Consider the following 16903-nt stretch of genomic DNA (forward strand, 5'->3'; position numbering starts at 1 on the left):
CAACTGAAAGGGATTGGAGAACAAGATAATAATAATAATAATAATAATATATAATATATGCATTTGGAAAGTTACCCAAATATTTTATAGCCTATAGGGTATATGTTATTGTATCTCTCTTTTCTTGGGTCAGAGTTGGAGTTCATTTCTATTGAGTCTACTTGGGAATATTGGAAACCAGAGAATCAAAATGACCAAAACTAGCTCCAGCCCTTTTGAAGAGCTGAAGTATTTTTATATGTATATGAACATGTTCTAGTACATACACGGAATTGCTAATCTAACCATTTCCACTAACATATCTTAATTTACTCAGGAAATAAACTCCTCAACAAGCTCTCCAAAATCAAACTTCCCATTGCTGCATTCCACAGCATTCACAACCTCCTCAAAAGCAGACACACTGCAGGGAACCACAAGTCCATTTCTCTGCTCAAATCCATACTCATTGTAAGCCTTCTCCAACAGCATCTTGAAGAGTGGATGAGAGAGAAAGCTTGTCCTCACCAGAAACCTCTGGCGCTCTTCTCCAACATACAAGGCCAAAAACCCAGTTGGGGGTTTGGTTGAAGGAGACCCTCCTTGCTCTGCTGCTGCTGACTCTCTTAGCAAACATTCATGGTGTGATGGCTCATTAGCACCACCCATAACCTTCACTTTCTTGGCTAGTTTTTTGAAGCTTCCCATCTTCTTTCCCAGCATTTTTGTCTGGTATTTTTAGAGAGAGAGAGAGGGAGAGAGAGAAGAGGAGAGGAGAGGGAAGGTGGGTGAGATTGAAGTTGGGAGCTGAGATTGGCTAAGGAGGAAGTGGCTTCGTGATTTTGGTTAGTGGAGATATGCAAAATGATGGTGGGGGAGGGGATTTTATTTGTGATATATGGAGTGGGGGGAATGTCTCAGAAAGGATCTTGTTTGACTTTTTAAATTGTTATTCTATGATCATAATGACTTTTCTTGTCCCCATTTGTCTCTGACTTCTTAACAGTTTATAGCAATTAGTCTCAAGTTTGTTAAATATATATATATATATATATATATATATATATATATACACTAGCATCTTAACAGTTTATAGCAATTAGTCTCAAGTTTGTTAAATATATATATATATATATATATACACACTAGCATCTTGGCACATGCTCACATATGTGCCAATTGGTTTTCTTTTTTATTTTTATTTTATTTTTAGAATTAAGAAAAGATAACGTAGGTAGTTATCTATATATATAAAGCAAAAGGTAGAGAATGGTGAAACATTCAAAATATCAGAAAATGTTCTTAGTTAATTCAAATATTAAAAATTAAAATTATTAATTAAATGAGGATAAGATGGTAAATTTATATTTTTTCATATTAAAAGAAATTAAAATTAAAATTGAAAACAAAATAAGATAATAAGTCCTACTTTTATAGAACATAACTACTTATATTATTTTTTCTTAATTCTAAAAATAAATAAATAAATAAAAAAGAAAAAAGAAAACCAATTGGCACTGCGTGAGCATGTGCCAAGGGACTAATGTTCCATAAAAGTAGGATCTATTATCTGATTTTATTTTTAATATGAAAAAATATGAATTTATCATATTATCCTCATTTAATTAATAATTTCAATTCTTAATGTTTGAATAAACGAAGGGCATTTTTTGGTTTTTTGAATGTTTCACCATTTTTTTACCTTTTGCTTTATATATATAGATATATATATATATATACAGTCCTGATCTCTTGGACCACAGAAGTCCAAGAGATTGTGGTCACTCACCGTTGGATATTAATCTAATGGTTCAAAAAAGTTTCTTAAAAGGAGTTCAAGATTGAGTGAACCGTTGAATTTACATCCAACGGTGAGTGACCACATATCTTTTGGACTCCTGTGGTCCAAGAGATCGGGACTGATATATATATATGACTTCTGACTTTTTCTTTTTTTTAAATGTAACACCTTTTCACGAATTTCATCATAAATAAGTTTGAAGTGAAATAAATTTTACCGATAACTTTTAACAATTCACATTCGAAATCTACTCTAAATGTAACATCATAAGTTGGAGCTTAAGCATTTTCTTAGCTCTAAAAGAGTGGGAACATCTAATAACCCACTTAGGCATTTCATAATACATACTAGAATTTTGAACTCCATATTTGCTGGTACACATGTGAGTCAACCAAAGGGTTCTTCAAATGAATAAAAGATAATAAAATGATGGTAAAGAGAAAACAAAGGTGTAATTATTGGGCATGTAAATGTTGAGGTCCATAAACAATGATGGAATCCCACTAACTATACTTTAAAATGCTTAACTGCTATTGAATCATTTGTCAGTTTGAATCAAATGCCAACCACATTTTATCATTACAGATTCATAGTGCTTTGATTAACTTTATGGGGAGTGGAATCTCAATTCATTCGCTGGAAAGTGAAAAAGAAATAGTTGGTTTGTTATTATCCTTCCATACAGGAATCAACCACCATAGTTTAATGCCCTCGCTCAGCAAACTTATATAAAGAATATACGTATATCCTATGCACCCACCACACATACACACTTGCCCTCCTAGTCTCATTCCATTGGATAGTAAGTGTTTTTCTTCTTTCAATTGTCTATTTTTATAGATGGTTTTCAATGATTAATCGAGATATGAAACTCTCTCTAAAGTAACGAAAGAAGAATCAGATTCTTGTCATGAATGCAAAGATGGGTTATTTATCGCTAAAGTTATAACTTCTTATTACACGTATTCAAAAACATATGCAGGTTGACAAGAAATATTGCATAGGAATATTGCGTATTGACTATTATGCTTGCTTCTCAACCATTGATTAATATAAATTCACTTTAAAAGGACATGAATTAAAATTCTCGTAATGATTATGAAGATAAATACTTTACCACTGAAACCCGTAAATTCCTATACTTCCACAAAAAAACGAGTGGCTGATGAGAAGTCCTTGCGTTACTAATGGTGGATAGGGAACTCTAGCTCTATGGAAGATCAATAAATCAGCTAAAAAGCTTTTAAAAGTTGGCATTGACATTTTGACAAAATGAAGAGGGAGATACCCTAAACCATTATTGGCAATTACAATAGTCAAATATGATTGGAACGTGTGAGGAGCTAAGAAGAATAAACAAAGCCTTGAACATGCAACGCAAAAAAAGAAAGAAAGCATGGCCGGCATGGCATTTGTCTCTAAGAAAATAAAAGCACAGTTGACACGAAAAGTAAGCCATTCACTAGGAGACACGAAATTAGGCATATTTGACATGAAAAAGTATGCCATTCACTAGGAGACACGGAATTAGGCCTTATGGTGGGCGGATCATATTGGATAAAATCAATTTGACCAGGCCAAGAAGAGCCGTACGTCAAGACTTGCTGTTTAGGGGCCATGAGCATGACCCATTCGTACCCTGAATCTGTACTGCATTTACATAAAATGGTTTTTTTTTTTTTGGTTGGGGTCCAAGGTTTTTAATTTTGTCTTTTGGAGATGGTTGCCGCTTTGCTGCAAACCCAAGTCTTCTTAGAGTACAAGTAGGTAGGCATATGGGAGATCTAGCTCTCTGTCAATGTCTCTCCCATGACCTAAAAATGGGCTCTTGTTTTCCCTTTTCTCTCTTTTTATTTATTTTGCGTGCACATTTAAAGTAATGTTCCCAACTTGGTGGGTTTACAATTCTTCATTTTATTCTCAATCGAAAAATGATTTGCCTTTGGTGATGCCATCTGTTTAGTTTGAAATAATTTGTTAGATCATTAAAAAGTATATATGAAATAACTTAGAGCATCCGCAATAACTCCCTAAACCATTTCTTTAGATACAATTTAGAAAGGAAGTGAGAAAACTCACCTTTAACTATGCTCCCTATCTTAAAATAGAGAGACCTCTATGAGCTCTTAAATTTTAGGAGAGAAAATGAACACCTAAGGGCTTCCTATAATTTAATGAATATTTTAAACCTTTAATTAATATAGCCTATTATGTATATATATATATATATATATTTATAGAGATAACCATTTGTGTTGAATTAAAAATGAATCGACTCCCTACACTAGAGAGTATGGTTGAAGTTTAAATTTTATAGAGAGTTTCTAAAATAGCTTTTATGTGTTTTTAGCTAAATTTTAACTAAAAAATAGAAAGCATGATATGTTGATTAAAATTTATGCAAAAAATAAAATCCAAATGTAAATTTTTTTATTTTTTAAAAAAGCCAAATATTCAAAAGACACATAGGCAAGTACAAAAAAACGTTTTAATAAAATTATTTCAGAACACTTCTCAACATTGGGTGTTTGGTCTAGTGGTATGATTCTCGCTTCGGGTGCGAGAGGTCGCGAGTTCGATTCTCGCAACACCCCTTTCTTTATATATTTTTTATTTTTTATTCCTTTTTTGAATTCGTGGGCTTTTTTTAAAGCCCAATTAGCCGACATTAGGCTCGATGGGCGAACCTGCCCATACAAAAACTGTTTCCTCATACAGGCAGCAGAGACCGGAGATTTCATTCCTAGGGTTTTGCTGAAAGTCTTCGTCTCCCAAAACCTCTCTCTCTCTCTCTCTCTCTCTCTCTCCAATTCTTCACCATGAGCAGGTCAGGTCAGCCTCCGGATCTCAAAAAGTAAGCTCTTCTGTCCCCTATGGTCTATTTTTCCGTTTCGATTTTGTTGTTTTCGTTGTGTTTATTGTTTTTTTATAATTTTTTTAATAATTAAGATGCTAATTAATTGAAATTTATTGCATTTTTACAGGTACATGGACAAGAAGCTTCAAAGTAAGTTCTTTATGCTGTCTAAAAAAGTTCTATCGTTTTACTTCCTCCCATCATGATCTCCCCTATATTTTGCTCTATTTGGTAGCTGAGAAAATTCGGCTAAGAAAACCAGTTCAACTTATTATTATGTTTACATTATCTGGGTATAAAATATTGTGGGAAAGACACTCAGCCGAAACAATTATGACCGTCTTGCTTTTTTGAGTGAAATCTATATTTTTAAAGAAACAATTGTGCAGTTTCTTTGGCAGTAGTATGTATGATATGTTCATGATTTCATCCTGTCAACTATAATCATGAATTCAATGTTTTTCCTGCTAACTTTGCAACCCCTCAATCATGTATGAAAATGAAAATGTAAGCCCAAATTGATGCGAACAACTAGGTTTCTGTTTCCTGTACAAAAAATGTGTGAATAATCTGGATTTCTAGAATTCTGTGCGAAAGAGAGTACTTTATCAAGTTTATATTAATTTTATTTTCTTAATAAGAGGGTTGGTTTTATATTTTGAATTCTAATACACAGCCCATGTAAAGCACACAAAGATTTATTTGTATTAGTCATCTATTAGTAAGGATCTTATTTTTTCTGTCTTTCTTTCTCTTCAAAAAATTCTGTGGGCAATTGTTGTATGATTTTCCTAGTTGCTTTCCTTGCATAATATGATCAATGAGTTTGTTTGGGCTTATGCTCCTTTTTAAGTCAACTAGGCGTTTTGGAGTTTTTCAGATAGTAAATGTTTGAGCACTTGGGATTGTAGTGCGAACTCAAGTTGTATTTTATAGGTTACACTGCGACCGCCACAATTTCTCCAGATGATCCTTTAACGTTTTTTTTACTTTATATGTTCTTACAATTTGAAATCATCTTCACTAAACTGCCCCTCTGTAGGAGTGTTTGGGTGGATGGGGGATTTTTACTTGCATGGCATGTGCTACCAATTTTGTGAAACTGCTTGTATACTTGATACTGAGGGGCCTAAATATGAATATTTAAAGCTTGTGTAGATTCTCATCTTAGTTGAAGTTAGGGGGAAGAATAGTAGAAGGTCAAACATTTATGTCTTACATTCGCAGAAACAATTTTTTTGATACTAAGACATTAGAGTCTGCATTTTTTATTTTTCCTCTTTATTTTTACCAGAAACTTTAAACAGTTGAATTAACTAATGTCTTCGATTGTAGTCAAGCTGAACGCAAATCGGATGGTTATTGGAACACTTCGTGGTTTTGACCAGTTCATGAATCTAGTGGTTGACAACACCGTAGAAGTGAATGGCAATGAAAAGAATGATATAGGCATGGTGGTAAGTCCCAGTTTCTCCACTTATTCTCATTGTTTTTATAGTTCCACTGCCATTTGGCCTGATGCTCCAATAATTAAGTTGGTTTGCTTAATTCTTACTTATATTGCTGCAGGTGATTCGGGGAAATAGTGTGGTTACCGTTGAGGCACTTGAGCCAGTGGCCAAAAATATGCAGTGATTCTGGCCTTGGGCTATTTTGGATTGGATGTATTCTGTGTTGGTATGTAGTTTGGACATATAGCTGCTTGTATGCAAAGGAAATTTGTGAAAGTTTGGGCCTTATGGTGGTTAGGTGATTTCTAGATTCCCCTTTCAGGAGATTTATGAGCAAAATGTACTTGTATTGGATCTTTGCAATATCAGTTCATTGACTTGGTATGATATGCAATGTAATGGTCAGCCGGAATGCTAATTATAAGGTTTCCATTGCTAATGTCCATGCTTTGTTAATTTGGATGATGTCTTTTTGATTTCCAGGCTGAATCAGACGAGCTCTTTTTTGTTCAGGAGCTTCTAAGGCAGCTCTTTTTTTTTTTTTTTTTTTTTTGGGTATATTTATTTGTCTAGTTGAATGGTGGCATCATATGCTTGACTGAACTCCGGAACTGGGCAACAGGATCCATGTTAGCTTAGGGTGAAACCTTACCTTTGTTCTGCCTTCGACAGTACGTCAAAATAAGTTACCTTAGAGCTCATGAATGTATGAGAAAGTATAGTAATGTTACCTTAGGTTGATGAAATGCATTAGGCTTCAGGGTGGTTCCTGAAAATGAGATTGCTTGCATTTGTATTAAGTTAAGAACAAATGCTGAACACAAAATGATGCAAGACCAGAATTCCAATTCTCTCTTTTTCCCCGTACGGCCTCTCATAGAATGAATGCTTTATGAACTCAACGGTAACAATGGAAGAGCTACTGTTGGACAAAGATAATACAGAATTGGGTCCATATGACCTGGGAAGCCCTTCCTTCTTTTTTTTTTGGGGTCAATATAGGAAACCCTCTTTGCAACAAAAAGAAAAAGAAAAAGAAGAAGAAAAGAAGAAAGTTTCTCTTCTCTGTTTCTGTTGGGATCAACGTTTACATGGGAAAAGGAAAAGCTTTTTGGGGCATGGGTGAAGGAAACCATTAACGGTTGCCGTGCCCGCCATGGCTAGTTTGAATTTGAAAGAGGGTTACATACCAACATCCATGAGTGTCCTAACGGGTGTTTCCTCCTGGAAGTTTGAAGCTTCTTTTGCAGTGTGATAAAATAGAAACAGCTCAGCTACAACTAGGTCTGCTTTTTCCTCTCTTTTCTGTTTTCTAACTTTTATTCATAGATGCATATTCTTCACAAAGCCAACCACATCTAAATCCTGAGTAAGCTTGGATTGAAAGCAGCATTATAATAGTTAATCTTCCTTTATTAACATGTGGGCAATGTCACATCCGCAATGTTATCTTACCAGATTGTTAGTTCAGATAAATTTGATATAATGATCATAAAATGTACGTTCGAATGTGCGGTTTTAATTGACGGTTTGATGCACATAACATGTTTAGATTGTATAATAACAAAATAGTCACTACTTCCACTTGTGTTAAAATAGCTCTCTTGAGAAATGAAGAAATGGTCCCCCAACCCCAAGTGTCTCCTTTAAAAATTACCAATTGTTCTGCAATTGTAAGATAAGATGGCATGTGTTTGGTGTACATAAATATGATGTGAAGATTGTGATTGGATCTGTATCTGCACCAAAAAGATAAAAGAGAAGGTTCTGTATTCTTAAGCATAGAAAACTCTTTGCTTGTCTTGTACTTCGCTGTTGCTTATTCCAGTTCTTCATGTTCATGAGATTCGGGCCATTTTTTTCTTTCCTTTTCCCTGTTTTCTTATGTATAAAGATTGGGACAGTAAATCACCCTAGGAAAAATTACAAATTACTGTAAGCTTTTGAAGCACTCATAAGAAACTTTGCCTCAGCTTCCAACTGTCGATCTTTTGCTGAACAATATTATTTATCAGCTACCTTTGGCACCATGCTTAGTAATCACATTCCCTGTAAAATTACCACATGAATAAAATAGGAAAATATATCCTAAATGAAAGTGGGGCACGTGAAGGGGTAAGGTGGTCTTTTCTCTTGAGCATCACCACCTGTCATCATCGGATGGTTTTAGGTAATATAATCTTTTGTTTAAGAGATAAACCGTGTTATTATTACCTGTCATTCCACCCTTAAACTCAAAACAAAGTCCCAACATACAGATGCGTGTTTGTCAATTCCCTCAATTTCATCTCATGGACGACGACTTTGGTCCCATTTTCAGCACTGTCCTTTGTACATTGGTAAGTAATGATGTGATTTTAATTCTGTCAACCAGTATATCCTCTTGATTAGAATTTTCATTTTTGAGATCTCCGAAAACAATAAAGGAGGAGAGTGGAATCCTTGTTCTAAAAGAATTATTTGAATATTTTTTAGAAAATGAGTAATTTTTTAATTTATTAAATTAGACTTTAAATGACATTAGTCAATAAAATTTAGTCTAATTAAAAATGACATTGACTTATAGATCAATGATCTCAATTTTGAACATATTTGTAATGTGTGTGAGAATCCCGTCTCATTTATAATTTAGACAATCGATTGTATTCAAAGTATAAGTATTAACTTAAGATTACTGCCAACAGAGTGCTTTCACCAACTTACACATGGCCCAAGGGTAAGGGGAACAGACAAGAAGGGCCAAAAGTTGAATGGCTACCAGAGAAAAGAACAATGGCAAAAAAGATTGAATCACTGTTAGAGCCTCAAAGCCTCATATAGCGCATAGACTTGCTCACGGTGAGTGGAGCAAAGCAACAACAGCTCCATTCCTTTACAAAAATCAGATATATATTGGATGACTTTGCTGTGAAGTGGAAACAACCACCACCCACCTCCTCTTTTTCCCTCTATTCCTGTAAAATCTCTCTGGAGGTCTACAATAAACAATTAAACAGGCCCTCTTCTCTTCTCTTATTATTTTCTGTTCTCTCTCTACTCATACGCCTCCATCCCCATCTCAACCTACCACTCCCTCTCTCTCTCTCTCTCTCTCTCTTCTTCAACCCATTGAGTATCAAAGCCAGCCAAGAGAGAGGGAAAGACAGATATTAAAAAAAAAAGAAGAGGGAAAATGAAGAAAAGTGATGATAGTCACGTCTCAACCTCCAAAACCTTTCCTTGAATCCAACTCCACTCAACATTCACAATCCAAAGTATTGGTCTTTCATAGTCCCAAATATAGTCAAAATCGCAATAAATTAGCAACATAAACAAAAAAGACTGTTTATTTTTCCCTCCCCAAATTTGCCATTTGGGTCCAAAACATGACTGAGGTGCTCCAATGCCCATCCCCATCTCACTTCCCTTCACCCTCAAGCTCTTCCACACCATGTGCTCCACCTACACCCAATGATGGGCCATACCCACATGCCCTTATTAACAGTCCCACAATAGAAGACAGTCTCCAAGGCTATTTGGGCTCCGAGGAAGAGGAAGAGGAAGAGGAAGAAGAAGACGAAGAGGAAGAGGAAGAAGGAGAGGAGGAAGAAGAAGAAGAAAGGAAAAGGAAAGAAAGGGACAGAGAAGGAGATCAGCTTTCGCTCTTGACACTTTTGGTGACTGCTTTCAGGAGGTCTTTGATTGGGGGGTGTAGTAATACTACTAGCACTGATACTGGTAGAGGAAAGCTGTCTTCTATGGAGATTGGTTGGCCTTCAAATGTCAGGCATGTTGCCCATGTCACCTTTGATCGCTTCAATGGCTTTCTTGGTTTGCCTTCTGAGCTTGAACCCGAGGTTCCCAGGAGGGCTCCAAGTGCTAGGTCGGTCAATTACAGATTTTGGTCTTTTTTATTTCGTTTCATGTATAATTCTGTTTTGATTGAAAGGGGTTAAAAGTTCTCTTTTTTTCATTCTTAGAATCGTTATGGGTTTCTGATAATTGGTTAGATTATGCTATTCTGGGTTTCTATTATATGGGTAAGCTTCATCCTTCTTGAAAATTTTGTCATGGTTGCATATATCGATTGGTTTGCATTATTCTTGATAAAGGTGGCTCTTTTTTGAATTTGTCTCGAAAATCCCGTGTTAGGGTTTCATTTGGTCGGATAGCTTATAAAGCCATCTAAGGTGTTTTCTGGATTGTATTGAAGCTGCATTCAATGATTGGGAACCCGCATTCGGAGGCATTTTGTTCTTATATGCCTTGCTGGAACTTGCTTTTATCTTTGTTCTGTGTTGTCACATGCATTATTTTGCTTTTCCTTGCTGGGCATTTGGTGGACTTGATTCTTCTCTGGAGCAAGTTTTTCTTTCACAAAAAGTTCACCAATTATTCTACTTTATTCCATCAATAATCTTAGCCAAAATAATTTGGTGTCCTCCTATAAGCATCAAGAGGGATACAGTGGATGCCAATTTTCTGTGTACCTTGTAATATATGTCTGGTCTAGAATTTTCATCATGATTCAATTCTGTCAGATTTGAGTACTTTTCTTGATGCTATGAGTGAATGAATGTGCTTCATTTTTCTCTGGTGTTGTTTTTTCTTCTTCTAGTGCTTAGAAATTGTTGGTTGGTATGCATATTTTTAAGAGATGTTTCAAATTGTTATGAGTTACTGAGCTGGTGCTTTGTGCTGCTCAAGTAAGATGTGAAGATAATATGTTTTTCTTTCCAACTAAGGCCTGCAATCTATATCTAAATGTTATGCAGAGAATAATCTTTGGACTCAACAATTTTTACATGTTTGTGCCTGTTTATGTGACTTTTTGAGTTGATTTGGCATGATACGTAATGTAGTGAAAATTGGGAATAGATACACCTATGTTCTTTATTGATCCTTGTAATCTGCTGCATACTTTTTAATATTAAAACCATTTTCGAGGTTTGTATTGACATTGATTTCATCTGCAGTGCAAATGTTTTTGGGGTTTCAACGGAGTCTATGCAGCTTTCATTTGATGCCAGAGGAAACAGTGTCCCAACAATACTCATTTTGATGCAGAGACATTTGTATGCACAAGGTGGTCTTCAGGTATATCACCATTTTCCTTTTCTTCCTTTCGTCTGCCATGTCCAGGGTAGAGTGTAACTGGAAAACTACATTGTCTCGGAGGGTTCGACATAATTTATAAAGTACAAAAGTTTGAGATTTCATTGTCGCATGCAGCTTAACATGTACAAGTTTGGGCATTTTGGTATAATTCAAACTACCTTAAAAAAAAACTGAAGTTCACTCATACGTGCAGGCAGAAGGAATCTTCAGAATTAATGCCGAGAACAGTCAGGAGGAGTACGTTAGGGACCAATTGAATAGGGGAGTAATACCAGAGGGCATTGACGTGCACTGTTTGGCGGGTCTTATTAAGGTAAGGCAGTTACCATTTGTTCAGTTTAGTCTGATATTTATATGCCATCCATTGACCGAACTCAAGGGTTCTGGTTCATGGGTTGTAAATGCTCTATTCCCCCCTCCCCCAATCAACTGAAGATGATCTCATCATTGAGCATTTTCATTTGTTAACATGAGTTTTGACGTTTAATGTCCTATTGCTTCTCAGGCTTGGTTTAGAGAACTACCAACTGGTGTGTTGGACTCTCTCACGCCAGAGCAGGTAATGCAGTCCCAGTCGGAAGAGGAGTGTGCTCAACTTGTTAGGCTCCTCCCCCCAACAGAAGCCGCACTATTGGATTGGGCAGTAAATCTAATGGCTGATGTTGCACAAATGGAACACTTAAACAAGATGAATGCCCGCAATATTGCCATGGTGTTTGCACCAAACATGACTCAAGTGAGTGAAAAGTATACTCTGTCTAAAATTTGTAGAAAAGGAAGGCCAAAAAAACCTACTTTCATGCATAGTTTTCATTATTAGTGACATCCACGCCAAGACATTCTATATACTTGGGTAGGACTCAATTGGCTAGCTCAAACATCATACTCATGTCATCCATGCATTCAGCTCTAAAGGTGGACGCTCGTTATTCCTCCCAATTGTCATCTTGAAAGCTTGAAGGTATAGATAATTAATCAGAAAGGAATAAGAAGAGGTGATAATTTGAGGGAGATTTTATTCCAACCGTTGGTTTTTCTATTACATCCTTAATATGTTCTAAGACTGGATATGAGTCTTGTCACGAATCACACCTAGGAAAAACCTTCATTAATCTGATAACTACACAGTGTTATTAATCTCTGCATCCAGTATCTTTTTTCAGTTTCCATTTAGGGTCTGATGTTATAGTCCTATATTGTCCAATGTTGAGGGGTTTCCTTTCTTTAGTATGTTGTCATATGTTTAAGGCGACCACTTGTGGTCAAGGTAGGTTTAGTAACAGTTTCTGTAACTTCTATTTATCGCAGATGGTAGATCCTTTGACTGCATTGATGTATGCTGTCCAAGTGATGAATTTCCTCAAGACTCTTATTGTCAAGACACTAAGAGAAAGAGAAGAGTCTATGGTAGAAACAGCCCCTGTCCCCCGCCTAGAGCCTACTGATGAGGATGGGCACCAAAGTACTTTTCAACCATATCTCAAAGAGGCCAACAAGGAGGCCAACAAGGAAAATGAAGAGGAGAACGTATTTGTTGGTGAAGAACCCGATTTAGAAAGCCCGGCTCATTCTGCACAAGATGACTCCACAACTGGAACTGGATCTCAAACTTTCCTATCTTCTATCAAGAATATCATTCCTGGAGGAAATTGGTTTCTGGCTGATAATTGTCCATGTGAGGTTGTATCCCAAGTTAACTCTTTGACAAATGGGCTCCAAGAAGATGGTTCAACAGGTGCAGGTAGAGAGGCTCAACCAAACATTTGGAAGAGCAAAACAGGTCAATCAAGTGGTTCGAATCTGAAGAAGGGATCCAAGAAGGTTAACGAGCAGCTAATGATTCAGACTGCTGGGCCAGCAGACAAGAGCAAGAGAACTGGAATTCTTAGCCGCATTAATTCGAGGACAGAGCTGGCTGAAGGTTGGCGTTGATGAGTGTTTGGGGCTGTTTTTGGGTGTTGGGGAGTGGTGAAACAAGTTGGCCTATGTTTCTGTCTCCCATGTGGAAATATTGTGTATGTGTCTCTCTGTATGATCTCATGTGTGCTTTAAGTTTGTGTGTGGATGAAATTTCTTAACCTTGTCTCTTGTGGACATTTCCCTAACCCATTCTAACATTTTCTGTTTTTCAAGTAGAGATTGAAAGTGGTTGAAAATTCCTTGTTTCACTAACAAAGAAAATAAGCATATCATGGAAATGTTTATCATTTCAATGAATCAAATAATCTTAAAACTACAATGCCTCTCCGGAGCTCAAAAATTTGTCTGCTCATCCAGCTCTTTTGAATACTGGTGCATATCCCACATTTATTGCCTACATCCCCTGCAAATTACAATGCTTGACAAAAATAAACGCAAGTTACAATGATAAGATTTACTGCATACTACGAAAGTCATTCTGCACTTCTCTTTATGTTTTTACAGAGGAAGGCACGCATGACGACTTTTTAGGGCCAGTAACGTCTTATTTTCAATCTGTGAATAGTTTTTAAAATTTGTGAGGTGCAAGAGATTTGGTACCTTATGTGGTTAAGAGCATTCATTCTTGTTGCTCTTCTAATCTCCACTTGTATAAGAAAAAAAAATATAAAAAATTAGGTTTTACATATTCATTTAAGGCTTAATTATTGATTTGTCCCTTGAAACTCTATCTTAGTCTTATTTTACCCTCTGAAACTTTAAATGACTCGCTTTACCCTCTAAAATTCAACTTGGTGTCTCACTTTACTCATTCCGTCAACTCCATAAAAAACTCAGTTAATTCCTCTTATGTGGCACAATGGGGCCCACTTCTTTGCTTATGTGTTTGGCACATAAATGTCACGTGTGCATCCATAACTTACAAAGGAAAAGCTGGAGGTGACTTGGGTTCAAGATAGCCCAGCTCCATATTTTGTGTCATAAAGCCCGTCGAGCCCAAAACCCAACCTCCAAAGTTCCAAACTTTTCCACCTTCTCCGTCTTTGCTTTCATCGTCGGAGGCGTCGGAGCAAGTTCGTTGTTTAATAAGCAGCCTCACAACATTTTCAAAGAATCCAAGCTACTCTCTCCTCGTTTCTTCTTTCTCTCAATTCTCAAAGCAATTCTTCTTTTGCTCGTATAGACCAGGAAAGTTCACTGCTTGCTTGAGAGGTTACCCAGTTTTTATTTTGCTTTGTTTTTCAGTCTGTTCATATTAAAATCGTGATTCTGTCCATTACCCAAATTTGGTTAGAGTGTCACAGATTGGTAGTATGCATGTTTTTATTCAGACGCAGAGCGTTTTTGAGAATGAATATTCATGGCCTCCATAACAATTTTTGCTCTGCTCATTCACCTCTGCTACCAGTTCAACTTCCATCTCGAATGTATGTATTTACCACACAAATTATTCAATACCATTGACTGCTTTGTTTAATTAAAATGAAAGATTTTCTTCTTAGAAATGATGGGTTTTGTAGGGAAAGTCATTTGTGGTATGTTTTACCTGAGGAGGTGAAGAGTGAAAGCCTTTTGAATCGGTACTCTGAGCTTTTGTCACCGTCTGAGAAAGACAATGTTTTGGGTATGCGTGGAGAGGAGCTCAAGAAAAGAGCCTTGCTTGCCCGGGCATTGGTTCGGACTACCATTTCTAGATATGTAGGTCCTCTCATTTTGCTTTAAAAAACGTGGCAACTCATGTTGTTTATGTGGTTATTGTGAATGTTCTAAACATTGCTGTTTCATACTAGATCAGACAAACCATCGAGTAGATCCAAGATCCTTAAAGTTTAAAAAGAACAATCATGGGAAGCCTGAGGTATGCTTCTTTTTTCTTACCCATTGATGTCTCGAGAAAATTGTTTCTATGCTCCCATTTACTTGGTTGATTTTTCTTACCATTATGTTTTTTCGGTTTTTTTGTGTGCACATTTTAATCTTCTTATTCTAGGTAGAGTGGCAAATTGCAGATGACTGGCAGCCACCACCATTGCATTTCAACATCTCACACACGTCTTCCTTGATAGCTTGTGGAGTAACTGTGGATTCACCAGTAAGTATTGCGACTATTCAAGGGGCCATGGATATATTGGATTTAGTCTTTGGATTATATTATAGTGTCTATGAGTATATATGTAAAAAATTGTTGAACTTACGAGATTTCCTCTAATTATTTTAGATTGGTATAGATGTGGAAGATAAGCAACGGAAGTTGAAGAACCATATCTTAGCTTTTGCTCGACGGTACTTTTCTTCTCATGAAGTGGAACATTTAACTTCTATTTCGGACATTGAAATTCAGCGTCAACAGTTTATAAAATTATGGACTCTCAAGGTCTGTGAAACTGCTTGAACAATGATAATGCATCAACTTCTTCTATTTTTCAGAGTTGCACACATTTTCTTTTACTTGATTAAATTGGTACATTCTGCTGGGTATACATGGGTAGTTGTGTAATCTGTTAGCATTACACTGTTAACGTTTGCAATAAGCTTTTGTTTGTATAGTTGTCCAAAAAAAAATGTCATAGAGATTAGACAAGGGAAAGAAACTCTTGATAGCACTTATAGGTATCATATGCAAAGTAGAAGTAGTGGGGATGATTAATGAAAAACATTTGAAAATAAGTATCAATAAACTTCAATGCGAACTCAAGAATATACTAAAAACGCATAACCCCGGTTAATTGAATTTTGAGAGTTATGTGTAGGTTATGTTTTTCTCAAGCTTTTTCTTATTGCCATGGATCTCATTTCCAGGAGGCATATGTGAAAGCATTGGGGAAGGGCTTCTCTTCTGCACCGTTTAAGACCTTTACCATTCGAGTGAGGGATGCAGCTAAGAGAGGCCTTCATCTTTCTGGGGACATAGATTCTGAGGTATGTCAGAGACAGAAAACAGAAATTTTATTGCAACATGTGGAGGCTTCCTAGGTATCAAACTCATAATTCATGTGATATAGAGTCCACAATTGAACATAGCTGTTTAGCATGCTATTCATTTGGCTACAGGATTATGAGCCGTGGTGTAGATATATTATGGTATACTATTGCTTACGCAGAAATTACTTCTGGTCTAAAATATTGACCATAACTCGTAATATACAATTTACATTTCTTTAAGATGTTTGAGCCTCTGATTTTTTGTTGTTAGATATCTGAAATAAGTGTTGAGTCTCTTGGCCCCGTGAACCTCACAACCAATTGGCAATTTGCGCTTCTAGAGTTGGCTGGCTCTCATTATGCTGCCATTTGCATGGAAAAACATAAAGCCGTTGGAGGTGAGAGTCTTGTCTTTCTTTTTCTTTTTATTTAATCAAAGATTATTATTCTGGATTAAAATGAAAGTAGTGGGAAAAAAAATCACAATTTATATTAAACTACTTGCAGAGAAAGGAAATGCTCCCATGAAATTGACAGTGCGGAGAACGATTCCATTTGTTGAAGATGAATGTGTTACAGGAACTGATGCGGTTTTACCAATAGGCGGATTGAATTGTTAGTAGTTTTTATAAGTAATTCTATTATTCAATTGGAACTTATGTTCGAAAATGAAAATTCCAATCATGTCATATTTAAGCCATTGAAAGGCAAATTCTTTCTCTGAACAGTGCCCCCATGGCCCTTCTCCATTGTTTGTAACTTTGTATGTTGGAAAGCAATATTTTTTTTCAGAAATATAAATAATTTACGTTATTTTTAATTGACCACTTGAAAGATCATTTACTGACAACATTTATAAAACAGATATCTGTACAA

General features: G+C 36.2%; 4 protein-coding genes and 1 non-coding gene across 7 annotated transcripts; 4 read left to right on the top strand and 1 right to left on the bottom strand.

Moving 5' to 3' along the window:
* LOC18770905 (auxin-responsive protein SAUR23) lies at positions 192-1021 on the bottom strand. Its single transcript, XM_007203469.2, has one exon. The coding sequence runs from the start codon at positions 700-702 to the stop codon at positions 313-315; it is 390 nt and encodes a 129-aa protein (XP_007203531.1). The 5' UTR covers positions 703-1021; the 3' UTR covers positions 192-312.
* On the top strand, positions 4303-4374 carry TRNAP-CGG. Its single transcript has one exon. It is a non-coding gene; the product is annotated as a tRNA-Pro (tRNA).
* LOC18770564 (probable small nuclear ribonucleoprotein G) lies at positions 4483-6554 on the top strand. The gene is made up of 4 exons (XM_020569390.1): positions 4483-4634; positions 4765-4787; positions 5973-6094; positions 6207-6554. Exons 1-4 carry the CDS (start codon positions 4600-4602, stop codon positions 6270-6272), a joined length of 246 nt encoding a protein of 81 aa, XP_020424979.1. The 5' UTR covers positions 4483-4599; the 3' UTR covers positions 6273-6554.
* On the top strand, positions 8778-13398 carry LOC18769797 (rho GTPase-activating protein 5). Its single transcript, XM_007203574.2, has 5 exons — positions 8778-9950; positions 11044-11164; positions 11379-11498; positions 11691-11921; positions 12494-13398. Exons 1-5 carry the CDS (start codon positions 9454-9456, stop codon positions 13115-13117), a joined length of 1593 nt encoding a protein of 530 aa, XP_007203636.1. The 5' UTR covers positions 8778-9453; the 3' UTR covers positions 13118-13398.
* LOC18770668 (4'-phosphopantetheinyl transferase HetI) lies at positions 14070-16847 on the top strand. Of its 3 annotated transcripts, XM_020569336.1 has the most exons (9): positions 14070-14317; positions 14437-14532; positions 14608-14803; positions 14901-14963; positions 15096-15197; positions 15324-15479; positions 15905-16024; positions 16299-16425; positions 16535-16847. In XM_020569336.1, exons 2-9 carry the CDS (start codon positions 14456-14458, stop codon positions 16645-16647), a joined length of 954 nt encoding a protein of 317 aa, XP_020424925.1. In that variant the 5' UTR covers positions 14070-14317; positions 14437-14455; the 3' UTR covers positions 16648-16847. The 3 variants fall into 3 exon arrangements, with proteins under 3 accessions (XP_020424925.1, XP_020424924.1, XP_007203142.2); XM_020569335.1 differs by having other exon boundaries at positions 14070-14532; XM_007203080.2 differs by having other exon boundaries at positions 14070-14532; positions 14626-14803.

This window comes from Prunus persica, chromosome G7 (assembly GCF_000346465.2).
Source record: "Prunus persica cultivar Lovell chromosome G7, Prunus_persica_NCBIv2, whole genome shotgun sequence".
In the NCBI taxonomy this organism is placed as follows: Eukaryota; Viridiplantae; Streptophyta; class Magnoliopsida; order Rosales; family Rosaceae; genus Prunus; species Prunus persica.